This window comes from Drosophila guanche, unplaced genomic scaffold (assembly GCF_900245975.1).
Source record: "Drosophila guanche unplaced genomic scaffold, DGUA_6, whole genome shotgun sequence".
In the NCBI taxonomy this organism is placed as follows: Eukaryota; Metazoa; Arthropoda; class Insecta; order Diptera; family Drosophilidae; genus Drosophila; species Drosophila guanche.
Genome location: NW_022995748.1, coordinates 1503998 through 1518235, shown reverse-complemented (window position 1 = coordinate 1518235; position 14238 = coordinate 1503998). Strand labels below are relative to the sequence as shown.

The 14238-nt window shown below is 34.1% G+C and overlaps 4 protein-coding genes across 9 annotated transcripts in view; 2 read left to right on the top strand and 2 right to left on the bottom strand.

The window, feature by feature from the left end:
* Positions 1-289: 289 nt before the first annotated feature.
* Positions 290-1160, top strand: LOC117584753 (28S ribosomal protein S7, mitochondrial). The gene is made up of 2 exons (XM_034273847.1): positions 290-429; positions 489-1160. The coding sequence occupies exons 1-2, from the start codon at positions 386-388 to the stop codon at positions 1096-1098; spliced, it is 654 nt and encodes a 217-aa protein (XP_034129738.1). The 5' UTR covers positions 290-385; the 3' UTR covers positions 1099-1160.
* Positions 1161-1294: 134 nt separating this feature from the next.
* Positions 1295-4487, bottom strand: LOC117584749 (ubiquitin carboxyl-terminal hydrolase CYLD). 2 transcript variants are annotated; one of them, XM_034273842.1, is made up of 10 exons: positions 4244-4487; positions 3767-3967; positions 3445-3676; positions 3151-3326; positions 2936-3090; positions 2666-2884; positions 2371-2605; positions 2113-2254; positions 1842-2038; positions 1295-1536 (listed from the first exon to the last, which is right to left on the bottom strand). In XM_034273842.1, exons 2-10 carry the CDS (start codon positions 3957-3959, stop codon positions 1343-1345), a joined length of 1743 nt encoding a protein of 580 aa, XP_034129733.1. In that variant the 5' UTR covers positions 3960-3967; positions 4244-4487; the 3' UTR covers positions 1295-1342. The 2 variants fall into 2 exon arrangements, with proteins under 2 accessions (XP_034129733.1, XP_034129732.1); XM_034273841.1 differs by having other exon boundaries at positions 4349-4373.
* A 239-nt stretch (positions 4488-4726) lies between these two features.
* Positions 4727-13378, bottom strand: LOC117584746 (lysine-specific demethylase 6A). 5 transcript variants are annotated; one of them, XM_034273829.1, is made up of 15 exons: positions 13265-13378; positions 12896-13212; positions 12276-12387; positions 10203-10378; positions 9663-9791; positions 9298-9523; positions 9060-9240; positions 8581-8817; positions 8183-8351; positions 6372-7093; positions 6185-6309; positions 5669-6088; positions 5399-5608; positions 5167-5293; positions 4727-5045 (listed from the first exon to the last, which is right to left on the bottom strand). In XM_034273829.1, exons 1-15 carry the CDS (start codon positions 13312-13314, stop codon positions 4851-4853), a joined length of 3396 nt encoding a protein of 1131 aa, XP_034129720.1. In that variant the 5' UTR covers positions 13315-13378; the 3' UTR covers positions 4727-4850. The 5 variants fall into 5 exon arrangements, with proteins under 5 accessions (XP_034129720.1, XP_034129721.1, XP_034129722.1 ...); XM_034273830.1 differs by having other exon boundaries at positions 8581-8814; XM_034273831.1 differs by lacking the exon at positions 9663-9791.
* LOC117584752 (repressor of RNA polymerase III transcription MAF1 homolog) overlaps positions 11211-14238 on the top strand; it is a 14103-nt gene continuing 11075 nt past the window's right edge. Inside the window, exon 1 of the mRNA XM_034273845.1 lies at positions 11211-11215. The gene's annotated coding sequence lies outside the window, so the exon portion shown is untranslated. The remainder of the gene's footprint in view (positions 11216-14238) is intronic.

The following is a 14238-nucleotide window of genomic DNA, read 5'->3' as shown; positions in this document are numbered from 1 at the left end:
ATAACAATAATTAAAGAAACCTATTAGTCACATTTATTGCACGTTCTTTTTCTTGTTTGGTTTGTTATGGTTAAAAGAGTTGCCACCCGATTATCTGCAACGATTATCGGGAAATGTTTTCACAACTAACACTCCAAAGTTTGAGGTAAAGAAAGTTTTACTACAATTGATTTCCAAATTCTTCTTGAAAAAACAGTCATTACTGCACTAACTTTGAAAGTCATAATATATATATACTGAGAACGAGGCAGCTTTCCAACTTATACGTGAATACCCAAAATATTGTGTAAGCATCGATACAAATTGAACATATTCATACTTTGGTCACACTGGGCAAGGTCTTACATGATTGATAATAATTTGTTAATTTTTAATTCAATTCGCTATGGCGGTGTTTTATAGTAACGCTTTGCGATGTTCTATCAATGGGTAAAAGGCTCCCATCTATTATGTATATTCCAATCTATTCACGAACCTGTTTTTTTTAGCTATCGCTCGATGTCTATGTTTCCCAAACATTACGCTGAACCTATCAAGAGAAAAGATATGGAAGAATTTAATAAAAGTGAACTGACTAAGTTTTACCATATACCGATAAAGCCGGCCCTAAACAGTTATTCTGATACCGTCTTTAACGACGAAATCAAAGGGAAAATGTTGAATTATATAACAAAAAACGGGAATAAAAATTTAGCCAGAGGACTTTTGTCAAGAACATTAGAAATAATAAAACGTGCGCAGACTGAGCGTATGCACCTGTCCCCAGACGATAAACAGAAAGTTAATACAAATGCAGAAAAGATATTAATAGATGCTGTGGAAAATAGTAGACCACTGCTTCAGCTGACATCTATAAAGCGTGGTGGCGTTAACTATCAAGTTCCGGTTCCTATAACGAAAAAAAGGTCTTATTTTCTCTCTATGAAATGGCTTTTAGATGCAGCATTTGAAAAAGATAATAAAGTAGGCCTTCCAGAGAGACTAGCTTGGGAAATACTGGACGCTGCTCATGGCCAAGGTAGAGTTATAAAAAGAAAAGATGATCTGCATAAGCAGTGTGAAAGTAATCGTGCATACGCACATTATCGGTGGAGCTAATCGGTTTAATAATTTAAATACATTTTCAAAATAATAAAATCTAAATAAATCTAAAAGTGGAATATTTAAGTGCATTTTATATCGGGAGTAGCATAAATCTTCTTTAATTCTTTCAAGAGGCTGACCTGCACAGTCGACGAGGAAATTGTTTTCAACCTTTTAACAAATTAAAATATGATATACATAAACCATTTTAAGGCATTGATAAATCTTTATTAAAAAACAACGATTGTTATTAATTGTATTAATGGTACATCATAGTGTCTGTGCTTTGATACAGACACATATAAGCATCGCAGAAAATACGCTTGGCGTGTTCAGGTAGAACTTTATCATTAGGTGATATTTCATTAATAGAGCGCGCACCTTCATCGGAAAGCCACTGTGTTAGCTCTGGAACACATGTCATTTCCGGTATATTATATCCATTCTGTTCACCTATAATAATAAAATATAACAAAATATATGAAGAGGTAAAAACAGTCCAGCTGTGAACAAATATGTTAACAGTGGGAACGAGAAACGATTGACTGAAGATGGCCGGAATTCGTTAACGAAAGGCACAGCGAAAGAACAACTAAAGCTAGCGAGAATTCGCCAACGGCTGGAAAGGTAGTCAATGAACTGGCTATAACAGGAGATCAACTGAATGAACTGAATCAACGGAAATTGCAGCATTTGCAGCGCTGATCCTGAATATATAGCAATCCAAACATGAATATAAATATTACAGTGCAACTTACCCTTTCTATCGGCCATTGAATCGAAAAAGCACCATGGCGCATCTGGGCCAGATCCAGCTTTAACGAACGCTACATAATGCGATGTTTCTATACAAACAACTGAAAATAGTTCCAGGTATACTCGTGGTACTGTCATATGATCAGCCATATTCCGGAAGTCATTGGGGATGAAGATTTTCTTTTGCACATGATTCATCCTAAAGAGATGTTCATTTATTGAATCATAAACGTTAAAAATTAAATCTATATATGTTCATTCGTAAAATCCAACCTTTTTGGATGCATATGAAACGTTTTAAGGCACTTTTCACAAAAAGCTGTACACTCAAGACCAGAGCCGGCTTGTAGACTTCCAAAACATTCATTACACTCAAATTCAGCTACTTTTCCACAAAGAGAGCACTGCCGAGGAGCTTTAATAATACATAATACAATATTACAAAGCTTAGCGTATGAGGGTAGGATACGCATGATAGATTGATTTGTCTATTCGAATTCAAGGTATGACTTTTAAGCTTTTAAAACTTACAGTTTTCAATGATGTCTGTTACATCTAGAACTTGTGAGGGTACAATTCTAGGATACATTTTATAACTCTTTCCAAAACGAGGCATCTGAATAATAAAACAAGATGGCACCTCCTTCAATTTAATATTCGATGAATGAAAGCTTTGTTCAAATAGTTGTTGGACAGTGGGTAATGTTAGTTTTTCATCTTTATCCACAAACAGTTGATAGAAATATGAATCTTGTCCTGAGCTAAGCTAAAAATACAGAATTTAATTTAATTTAAATTCTCATCAGGTAATTGAATATTAACTCACTTTTAAAAACGGTTCGACACGCATTATTTGTGATAGTAAACTGTTCAGAAACTCTTCAGGATCTTTCTCCTCGCATGTGAGACCACTTACAGAGCTAAGTTGGTCCAATAGTTCACGGAGCTTCATAACGCGATCAGATCGCACAAATAACTGCTTCCTCAATGGATTTACAATTTCATCACGCAAAACCCTTTGTACATCCTTGTAATTCCGAATATCCTATTGGAACACAATTAGATTGCAAGACTTTCGATGTATTAATTGCCTTACTTTCGGTCCAGGACTTCGGTAGAGGATAGAATCAAACACGCTAGTAAAAGTGAACATTGAAAACAATGTCGCATCAAGATAGCAAGAGTTGTGATGTCCTTGTATACCTTTAAATTTTCCACACATTTTCTGGAGCTCATCAGAACTATGTATTCCTGAAATAAATGACATTAAAGATTTGTACAGATGTATTTATCATACAAGGGTACACTTACGTAATGGCGGTACTGAACCAAATATAGAATGGCACGCTTCAACACTGAATTTTATCTCGTGGTTTTTGGCCACTTTGCTGCCTAAATTATAGGTGTCGACATCGGTGAATCGTCGATCAGTTTTGCACCTGTCGGGTGCTACAAACATAGCCCGACCTGGATGACACATAAATAAACTGAAAAGGATGAAGGAAAAATCTCTAGCAAATCTTAGTCTTGAGTAAGTTCGCAACAAACTTGATTCAGTGTGATGTCACACATTTTCTAGCTATAAATTTGTAAATAAATATTTACCGAACGCTATTATATGTTCCATCTGACGGCGTAAGGTTCTTTAAGAGAGGGTCGTCTTCAAGCTCTATACCAACAAGTACGTTTTTAGAAATACCTGGAGATATACCAATCCATCTAATTACTCCATACACATCTCCACACACTCCAGAATCAGATACTTCGACAAGGGAGCCAATTGCAAGCTCTGTTCCTGGTACTTCATTCAGCCGATGGTAATCTGAAATTGTGTGAGCTAAAAATTCCATTTAATTAAAACACCAAACAAAATTAAAACAAGCAAGGAGGAACGTTACTCGCCCGGTAATCTGTCAGTATTACTCACACAAAGGTTCTTCTTTGACTGCTATTGGAAGCGGGTTTAAAGATGTCGGTGGCTCCTCGTCATTACTGTTAGACTCCATAGAAGTTTTATTTTTGTTTAAAATCATAGCTGCTGCACCGGCATGTGTTGGCCAATTTGTTCCTAAAATATCAGCCAAGTCGACATCCCGAGAATTTTGATTTTCAATAACCATATCGTTCACTTAAAATTTAAAAATTGAAATGGATGTAATTAATATTTGTAATTCTTTATTTGTATTCTAGGAATATAAAAGATCAGGATTTTCATAATACAAATCAAAAATAGGTCTTATTTATAAATAAAAAAAAAGTGTGAATGCAAATATTTGTAAACCGCGGATGAGTCTTCTATATACATACATATATACATATTTTCATACATGTACATATTCACATATGTATTTGTGATCTACTTTTCAATGTCCCTAATTGAAATTACAAATTCCTGAATACTTACATGTATATACGCAACAATTATTTAGCCGTAAATGAAAAAATCATATTTTGGTTTCTTTAGAAGGTTTTTAGAATTGAATTTAATATGTCCAGTATATGTATTTACGTATGTACATATGTAGTACCGCGAGCAGAGCATGGAAAGAACGTCACAAATTACGTCACGGACTGTTTTAAAGTTATGAATAACAATTAACGGCAAGGAACAAGATTTTTTATATTTTTATTAAAAATTCTTAGTAAACATATACTCAGTGTGACCGCGAAACTATCAATAATATATACCGTCAGAACCTCTGAAATATACCGAAATATGGTCTTTAATTTTAAGCTATACCGATGACAGTGGGTACACTTACCGTACGTGCGCAAAGTATTCGCCCCTTCTCAGCCAATCCGAACCATATTCGGAAAAATTGAGCTCCAACTCAGCTCAAATTAGCCATATTCTTCCTAATTCTAGGCTGAATTCTTTTTACAATTATTTTAAAATATTAATCATTTATTATTTTTTTAAAATAACTTAAAACTATTTCCATTTTACTGAGTGTAGGCTGTATGATAAGACTTTTTTATTTAAATGGTTCTATGTAAATAAATGGTTCGTTTTACTGAGTGTACGCTAGCCCTTGTGTTCTGTATAATGTGAACGAATCGTACACATGCTGCAGCTCCGATAGGCGGTATTCTTCCAGGCAAACAATGCCCTGCAGTGATGGAGATAGTTTCAGTGCACAGGATAGACAATGAACAACGTGCCGCTTCTCCTGTTCCTTTATAAAAAGTACATTAAAAACTTCAACCTGTAATAAAAAAAAAAAATATTTTAATTTGTTTTTTTTTTTTGTAATTTTGTATTCATAAAATAAACATCGTCTTCGTTTTTATACAAACTTAATAGCAAATATCAAAAGAGATACATACCTCACATTGACCACAATAATGTGATGCGTCGTTTTTCCCACGACCATTGAATCGTATTTCCACTCCTTTAAATTTTACGTATTCTTGTGTGTGTAATATATTTTTCAACGTTTGCAATAAGCACATTCTGAAAAAATGTATAAATTTATATTATTATTAGAAGGATACAAAAAATAAATAAATAAATTTGGAGACGTTAAAAAGCAAAATGAAGAGATAGATAAATACTTACTTGATCAATTCAAACAGTTTTTTATCTGACACTTTTATATTTCTTGCTAGGTTCCAGCTTAAATGAACCATTGGTACAATACTTTTAAATGCTTGCAATTTATTCCATTCGTATCGTTCAATGGCAAGTGAATATTGACGTGCGGTTAATGGTCCAACATTCCAGGCAATATTATTGCACCATCCTACAGATTGAACCCAATGAACACATCTAAAAAGTTAATCAAAACATTACGACATTTCAACGTTGCAAAAAATGATTTTTACTTACCCGGCATTTACCCAAACTAAGTCTCCGGGTTTTTGTATAAATCTATAAACGGGTATATTTTCTTTGTATAAATCTTCTAAGACAGGCCACCACGAACCATGAAGGTAACTGATATTGTTCTTTTCGCATAAGTTATGAATTCCACCCCAGTAAGCATCGGGAACGGCAAACCATTCACAATCTCCAGGACCAATATTAATGTTGATTGAGCAAAAGTTATTATTTTCTTGATGACCAGGTGTCCTACTTCCGGGAACTTTCATGTAAAGTTGAACTGTATTCATTCCCAAAATTACGTGTCCAACATGAGACAGCATGTTGGCGGCGGAGATAACTCGAGCAAAAGCCGGCAATTTTTGCAATTCACTTAATTGTGGTTTCCATTTTCGCTCATCAGATAGGTCCACATTGGTTCCAAATCTATAGGTAAAATATTCAATAAAAAGAAGATTATAAATTGCAAATTTGCTAAGTGAAGAATTTACCAAGTTTTAAATGGTAAATAGTTGTAAGTACCTTAACATTTTGCTGCTGCTTTTGTGTTTTTTGCGTTTTAAAGTAATGTTGGAGTTAGATACCGAATCCTTTGAGTCAGAATCCGACATTATTTGGGAACCTGCATATCCTTTATCATTTTCATCCTGTGGTAAAATATTTATTTTATTACATTCCGGAATAAATCTGAATATGTTCTTCGAATTACCTTAAGGCTGTCTTGAAAGCTGGATGCTTGATATTGTGCATATTTTGCAATTGTTGTATGAGATCGGTGTGATATGCAGGCCCAAACTCGTTTGGCTTGCGATGTATCCCAATTTTCATCAGGTGACTGATGCACTTGTGTTCTGACCTCCACACTATGATCCGGATTTGCCTCGACTAATGTTTTTGTAGAGAAGAGCCCCAAGTCAAGCTTTAGAGCACCAGCTAAGCCACGCACAACTGCTATTGGATGTTTTAAACAAAATTCTTGCAGCTGGGGGCTGAATGCATTTTTTTTATTTTCTAAATGAACAGACGGAGTAGGTGGTAAAAGTTGATCCCTCGATAGTTTTTGTGGTGGACAGTCGGGTGGCGTTGGAGGCGGCGTATTAACTTGTAAAACTGTACAGTTTATGGGTGGATCTTCGATTGTTAAAAGCTTCACAGCTGACAACAACTGCTTTGAATCCATTTGTATTTTAAATGATTGAGATAAGTCGGATATGGATGCGCTCACATTAAATTCTGTGTATTCAGAATCTTCATTTAAATGCCGACTAGTTTCATCATTGTTTATAGATAAAATAGTGCCAGGCTCAAATTTACAATTTGTATTTTTTGTATAAAGGTCGTTAGAAATATATTCATAAGAATCCAAAATAGATTGTTCCGAAATCAGTCTCCCTTCTTGTACATTATCTAAATTGTGAGTACTTAATGTTGCTGAAATATATATTTTTAAGCAGAAATAAAATTACAATAATAAATAATCAAATTCAGTGCACCGAACAATACGATATTAACTATAACAAAATGAGTGGGGACCAAAATTCAGTTAAAACTAAGAGAAACGTTGTGAGACGGCTGCCTTAACAGTCACTGCTCTACGGATCTCTCTGATAACCAGGCGTCAAACAAGACGAACGGACAGACAGTCATGGCTATATCGACTCGGCAATTGATGCAAGAATATATATGCTTTATAGGGTATGTACCCCTTGTACCCCTTGACTTTTCCTCTTTGAGTACCGGGAACCAAATTACAGAATTTTACTATTTCATTACAATTGCAAAAACATTTCGCTTTCTGTTTTCTTCATGTTCTCCCAAATAGCTTTCGAAATATCAATGATTTTCTTAAACCACTTGTAACTCAATGCATGATCTTTATAATCTTCACAAAAGAGTGGGAAGTTCTCTAATACAAACTGAAGTAGAACCCTTTACTCTTTCCGCTCCGATTATAAAAATATCGTTTTTAATCTTATAAAAAAAACATTTCATTAATATAACAATGAAACGGCCAATAAATTTCTGGCAGCAATCATACTTTTTCTGATAGATATAACTTGACCATTCATACCAAATTTCTTACAAAAATATATCAAATGACTTTAGGTAAATGCGAATTTAAGAGTAGATGTACAGACATAGACTCGGCTTTTGAAGCTGATCAAGATATCTATACCATATAGGGTCGGAAACGTTTCCTTCCGTACGTTACTCACGTTGCTTCGACCACAAATCTACACCCTATTTACTCTTCGAGTACCGGGTATAATATATTTTCCGCGATTTACTGAGTTTTTAAAGTCAATATTTCAAAGAAAAAATTACGAAAAAATATGTATTTTCATTTGAAAGCTGTTTTTTTTTTTATTGATACTTTGTATGAATTTGGAGGCCTAAAAGGCTATCAGAAAAAGTCAGTTTGCTGCCACATATTTTTCAGCAGCTACATGGTATAATTGAAGGATCAAAATAACATAAATGTTTAAAGATCGGGAATGTCTAGTAATCAAAATTGCTCACTTATTATATTTTGGTTAAATTGTATATATTGTGTTTTGTTTTGCTGTATTGTATCTTGGCAGTCTTGTTCCGATCGATTGTAGATTGGGTTTAGAGCATCATCTTTTACACGTTTGGCAGGCGTGGGACTTTCACTTATTTCTCTGTGCGGATATGGTGGAGGAGGTCCCTGAAAAAATATACATACAAAAAACATTAAATGTGACATGGAATCTGCATTACTTTAAAGTTATTTTTTCGAATTTTGCAGATTAAGTAGACCAACATACAAGAGAAATTGTTTATTTTATTAATCATTTTCATAAAACGCAAATGTTATGTTTGTTATTTACATATTATTTAAAGTTATTTTATTTTATGAATATAAGTTTACCTGTATGGGAATATTTTTTTGTTACCTGTCTTGGCAGCATCTGAGCTGTTTGTTGTTGTCTGGAATTCATTTCTAATGAAATTGGAAGATTCCAAGCTTCTTCAATCGAACATAGCTGACGCCGTTTTGATGTAATACTTGGTAGAGGTGCCTGGCCGAGTTGAATCTCCAAAAATTTTATACGCTGTGATAAGCCTTTCGAAAATCCAATGGCGTCTTTATTCATGGATATATTGTCCTCACTTCGAAGTATGGTGGCCTTCTAAAACAAAATCAAATATAATAAGTTTATACAAAAAGACTGGAATGTAACACGTTAGGGAAAATAGTTTTGCTGAACAATTAAGAAAGATCCCGATTAGTCCACAAAGTACTTATGCTCAATTCTAAATTAGCTTTATGCTTTACTTAGAACGTAAAACCTTTTTTTAATTGACTTTTTTATGTTAACTACTCGGTGCGAAATTTGTTTTACTAATTGTTTTATAGTTTAGAATTTGTTACCTGACACGAAGCCTGTTTAGTTGCATTTAAGTAACAGGCATAGGCGTCTCGTAATTGACCGCAGCTCTCATAAAGAATTCCCAAATTTGTCCAAGCTTCCTTGTGATCTTTATCTAATTGCACAGCACAAATGTACGCTTGAAGTGCATCCGTCGGTTGATTTTGTTGTTGATATAAAACACTTTAGATGTTATTTAGTTAATTTGTTGATAAAGTATCGAAATTATCATTAATTTACCCAATAGAACACCAGGTATCCGCATTTCCTTCACTCTTTTCTACAGAATTTCGATATGCAAGAAAGGCATCATGGACCTTATTTATTCCTGCGTAGCATCTGCCCAATAAATATAATGACTGGCCACTTTTTGGATCAGCATCAATAGACTTTTGTAGAAAAGTCAATGCGCATGATTCACGTTCTTTTTTTTCGCCTAGGCATTCTACGCAGTGGTACATCCACCCTGCAATTGTTAAATTAAAATATTCAATATTGATGTGTTGATCTCAACACTGAGGAAACACTTCAAACACGACGGTAAAGCAGGGATTTTAGAGCAACATAATTTAGAGTTATGAAACGCAGAATCTTAATTAACTTACCAAGTTGTCTATAAACATCTGCCCTTAACTTCAATGATATATTTTTGTCATTGAGTAAAAATTCATAAGCTTTCTTTGCGGCCTTATGCTTATTTTGCACTTCATAAAGATGAGCTATTTGAAACTTGACTGAAAATAAAAATCAATTAGTATGGATATGCTTATGCGTATCTAACCTCAGCGACAAAAAAAAACATCACTCTTAAATGTCATGTATTTTTGACTTAGTCTCTAGGAAACGTTTCAACAAACTTCAGCATCCGTATGATTTCACATGAGTCTTCACTTAAAATTTGGTTACTTTAGCTCTCTGAGAACTAGGCGTCAAACAAAACGGACGGAAAGAGAGACATAGATTCAGGTATTGATGCCTATCGAAACTATATATACTCTAAGTGCTTTTTTTGCCGCTGGGTTTAAATTAGATAAATATTGTTATTTTTATAAAGAAAAAGGGTTTAGAATCGATAGACTCTCTTCCTCTTCTCTTTAAGAATTTAAATAATGCACAAAAACAGTTTATAAAAGTGCATCCCTTACCATGCAGTTCAGAAAAAGTCGACGGATACGTATAGAGCAGAGCCAATTGTAAATGTTTTAAGGCAATGTGATATTCACCGCAATGCTTCAGCATAAAACCCAATCGTAAATGAACATCATTAGCACATGTGAAGTTGGGATTTAAGTATAAAAGCTCTTGAAATGATTTAATTGCCCTATAAGAAGTAAAATAATTGTTTTAATAAATTAGAAAAAAATGCTGCTTGCAGACAGGACAAATATGACATATTTCGGATTGATCGATCTTGCGATAATTCAATAAACAGTGGTTTGGTAATATATAGAAGAGCTGGAGCTGGATCTGGACGAGTGACAAAAAGTGCCATTTAGTGACATTTGACAGAGAAAAATTCATAATTTTTTGATCAAATCAGGCTCACATACTACCATACCCCTTTAATCATCTGATAACTCCACTCTAGTTAATTGATTTAAGTTCCATCGAGCATGTATGGCGCAATGCCAACCAAAAATGTAATCGAAGTAATCCTTGCAAACTGATTGCACTGCTTGTTTGGTGGATCAATATTTGTGTTGATCTTTGATATGCAATTCTCTGGTTATGTTTATCTTAACCGTTATAGTTATGGGCGATCGAACTAAACTTTAGTTACTTAACTGAAACGGGTGCACGAATGTGCGTGCAGTAACCCCAAAATTTACTCAGACACCCTGTATATCACACATAATTTTCATACATATGTACATACACATGTCGGTTAGAAGTCTGAATATATACTTACATACAATGTATATTCCAAATCAAAGTACAATCAGCAAGTTTAAAAACAAACATTTTTTTGCACGAATGATAAAATGAACATAACTTGAACGTACATATGTATGTACATATATAAGTGCATGCATGTGCATGTGCATATGCATACATATATGTATGTAAATATGTATGTATATACATAAAATCACAAGTAAATATACATTCACGTTAATGTCTGCATGCATATCCCTGAGATGGCTTACTAATATGCAATGTTTAAGCAACTAAATAATTGGGTCTTTTTCGTTTATAAAACATAACTGACATTCCATTTTAGCAGACAAACATTCACGATTGTTTGAACATACCTACAAAGTGTATAGGACTTTAATTTTTCCGAACTATCATATTCGCACTTTTATAGTATTCACAGTATAAATGTGATAAATCCAAATATTGCTTAAGAACTTCGTTTTCACTTTATATTGCTAATATTTTTTTTTGTAAACAAGTTAAACAAACGAGTGATGCAAAGATTTCGATAACAAAGAATGACAAGAATACATTTTCGTAATTAATCGAACATTTCTGGTATCACAGTCTAAAAACCTTTTCCCGCACAGTTCATTTGGGGGAACGGTGAAATATTTTGACAGATATGAAACACAAAATAAATATAACATTAAGAGGTGTCACAGGAATCGCCTTGTTTATCATTTTCGTTAACCGAATTCGAACTAAGCTTGACTAAGGGTTGAAAACTATGCAAGTGTTACCACCTTCAAATATAAGAGTAGGGTTTATTGTTCATTGAGTTAACTAAACAGAACTGGCTTTGGCGGGGCTTTGAAGAGATACGCTGTTCCTTTGGAAATTTTCTGTTCAAAAGGCAGCAAAGGCTGGGTTTCTGCCATTTCTGCGGTACCCCTGATTGTCTTACTTTTAGCTGTGAATTTTCAACATGTTTGATTAATACAAAGGCGATTTAATGGGCTTGACTAAGACTATGCTGACTAGCAAGCCCCCGGGGTCTTCGCTCGCTGATATCTTCAATAGTAGATATGTAAAAGTATATTGTATCTTTGCAATTTTTTTCCACACCACCGTGGTGTGGTTTACCTATAGGTAGTCCCTTTGATGGTGGTCGAATGCAAGCTTTCACAGTATTACATTAGTTATTTTACCAATTCCTTAGTTTTCTAGTATAGCCACAAGGATAACCGAGCTACTTGAAGATCGTATAAATATGCTCGAATTCCTTGGGAATCGTTTGCGTTCTAAATCCGTACAAATCTAAGTACAAGAAAGAAAAAAATAAATGAATTTTTACTTACCATTTGAAGCACCTTAGCTTAAAGTAAGCAATACCTATTCCATATATAAATTCATGATTTTTCCAATAATTATTCCGATTGAATCTTAAATATTTTTGGTACGCCGATAGAGCTGAAACGATTAAAAATACTTAATCTCTTTACAATGAAGCTTAAGTTTTTTGAGTAATTATATTCGCTTAATTGATTAATTGAAAGCTAACTAATCTAGAATTCTGGTGGCAAATTCTAGTTCTATAGAGGTCGCCAAGAGGTAAAAATCCGTCTTTTTTTCACCGTTCTAACGGAACATTCCAAGTAATTCCAAGTAAATTTTATTTTATTTTCATAAAATAACTATTTCTTGGTCAAGCAATTGCCATGATGAAATTGTCCATTGGAATATCAGACCTAAATCTCACTAATCACCTTTGGGATATTTAAAAAAATGTATTATGGTCAATTAAATTTCGTTGTTGATTTTTTGTTCTATTTTAATATTGGAACACTTATTCGATGCAGCGGATGCATCATTTAAAACCAGATTAAGATATCGGCTTCTTTTTAAGCTATCATCGGGCGGCGCTTAGCCGAACACACTATTAATATTAACACTAATAAGGTTGCAAATGCTTACGTACCTTCTGAATATTCACCAAGCAGAAGATGCAAGTGACCAAGTTTACAGAGGGCGTTTTTAAATTGGTTCTTAGCCAATGTTTCCTCTTCAAAAAACCCTATGACTTTATTTTCCACATCATGCAATTTTTTATCATCGGGGGGAGTGTTTCCTGTTGAGTTATTGTCAAACACTTTTGATGTTAATTCATGTGTAACAATCATATTTTTAGAGATATAAAAGGCAATATCATCTTGTATGGTAGTTACAGTTTTCTGAACTACGGATTTTATTTCCAAATTTTTAGGATCAGATAAGTCAAGACATCCGAAATATCGACTGAAATAACAACTGTCAGTAGAACTTTTGACACTTCAAGTTAGTCTCTTACCTGTCAAGATCTCGGATAATGGAAATTTCCTCAAAGGATTTTGGAATCATTTTGTATTCCAACTATTTATTTATTATTGTGCGGTGGTGCTTTAGAGATGGGCAATAAATGATATTTTCTGAATACCTTCAGTCGCAGGTACTTTTAAATCACCGTATAAAACTTCCGATAACTTACAAGTATCGAGTGGTCGATATATGTTTTAAATTACTAGCTACACGAAACACGGTGGAACAGTGGGAATTTTTTGAAGATGTGACAAAGAATAATGGCGTATTAACAGTATCAAAAACACTAGAAAGATAATTATCTGCTGCTGCTTCTTTCACAAATTCTTCTCCACCCATAAATGCAAAGACTCTGACAGATGGCAGCCAGATGCAGAAACCAATCAAGTACAAGAACAACCTGACTGAGAAACTTCACCACTTCTTCATTAACAATCCTTTATAAATAAACAATTGTAACCATATAACTAGATTATTTTATTTAAATATTGCCGATTTTCAGTTCAAGAATTTTCTTGGAAAAATCTCTTATCTAATGTCAACATTATTTTTTATTTCGAGAGAAGGATGTACCCGAGGCGTTTTTAAAATAGTTTTCGAATGGAAAGGTCTTGCTTTTGGTACAACTTTTTCTTCTGGAAAAGCCTTTCGCAATTAATTTGTATTATTTGGGCTCTTCTACGCATCAAAGAAGAGTTCTTCAGGCGTCCGCCAATTCTGAGAGGTCCAATGATCCATGACAGGTGACAACGGTAAAAGAAATGGATGAGGCAACAGAAGAATCACACCAATAGTAGGTATTTCCTTTGAAGACATTCTGGCTATCTGGGTAGTACTTTCAGTAGTTACTTACTTTGCTCAAAACCTTGTGTTGCTCCATTGAAGAAACCAACTGTACACAATAATCGCCGGTTTGCAAGCGATGGAAATGCTGGCTTGGAAATGCAGCTGACGTGCATGGGAAAA

What these genes read in the sequence shown, in the direction of transcription:
- LOC117584753 (XM_034273847.1), top strand. Translation starts at nt 386, where the DNA reads ATGGCGGTGTTTTATAGTAACGCTTTGCGATGTTCTATCAATGG. An exon ending in TTGCGATGTTCTATCAATGG is followed by an intron (nt 430 to 488) that starts GTAAAAGGCTCC and finishes TGTTTTTTTTAG; the next exon opens with CTATCGCTCGATGTCTATGT.
- LOC117584749 (XM_034273841.1), bottom strand. An exon ending in GGAACATATAATAGCGTTCG is followed by an intron (nt 3,327 to 3,444) that starts GTAAATATTTAT and finishes CATCCTTTTCAG; the next exon opens with TTTATTTATGTGTCATCCAG. An exon ending in GTGTCGAACCGTTTTTAAAA is followed by an intron (nt 2,606 to 2,665) that starts GTGAGTTAATAT and finishes CTGTATTTTTAG; the next exon opens with CTTAGCTCAGGACAAGATTC.
- LOC117584746 (XM_034273829.1), bottom strand. Translation starts at nt 13,314, where the DNA reads ATGATTCCAAAATCCTTTGAGGAAATTTCCATTATCCGAGATCTTGAC. An exon ending in GACTTTTTCTGAACTGCATG is followed by an intron (nt 9,792 to 10,202) that starts GTAAGGGATGCA and finishes TTTTATTTTCAG; the next exon opens with TCAAGTTTCAAATAGCTCAT. An exon ending in AGATGTTTATAGACAACTTG is followed by an intron (nt 9,524 to 9,662) that starts GTAAGTTAATTA and finishes TAACAATTGCAG; the next exon opens with GGTGGATGTACCACTGCGTA.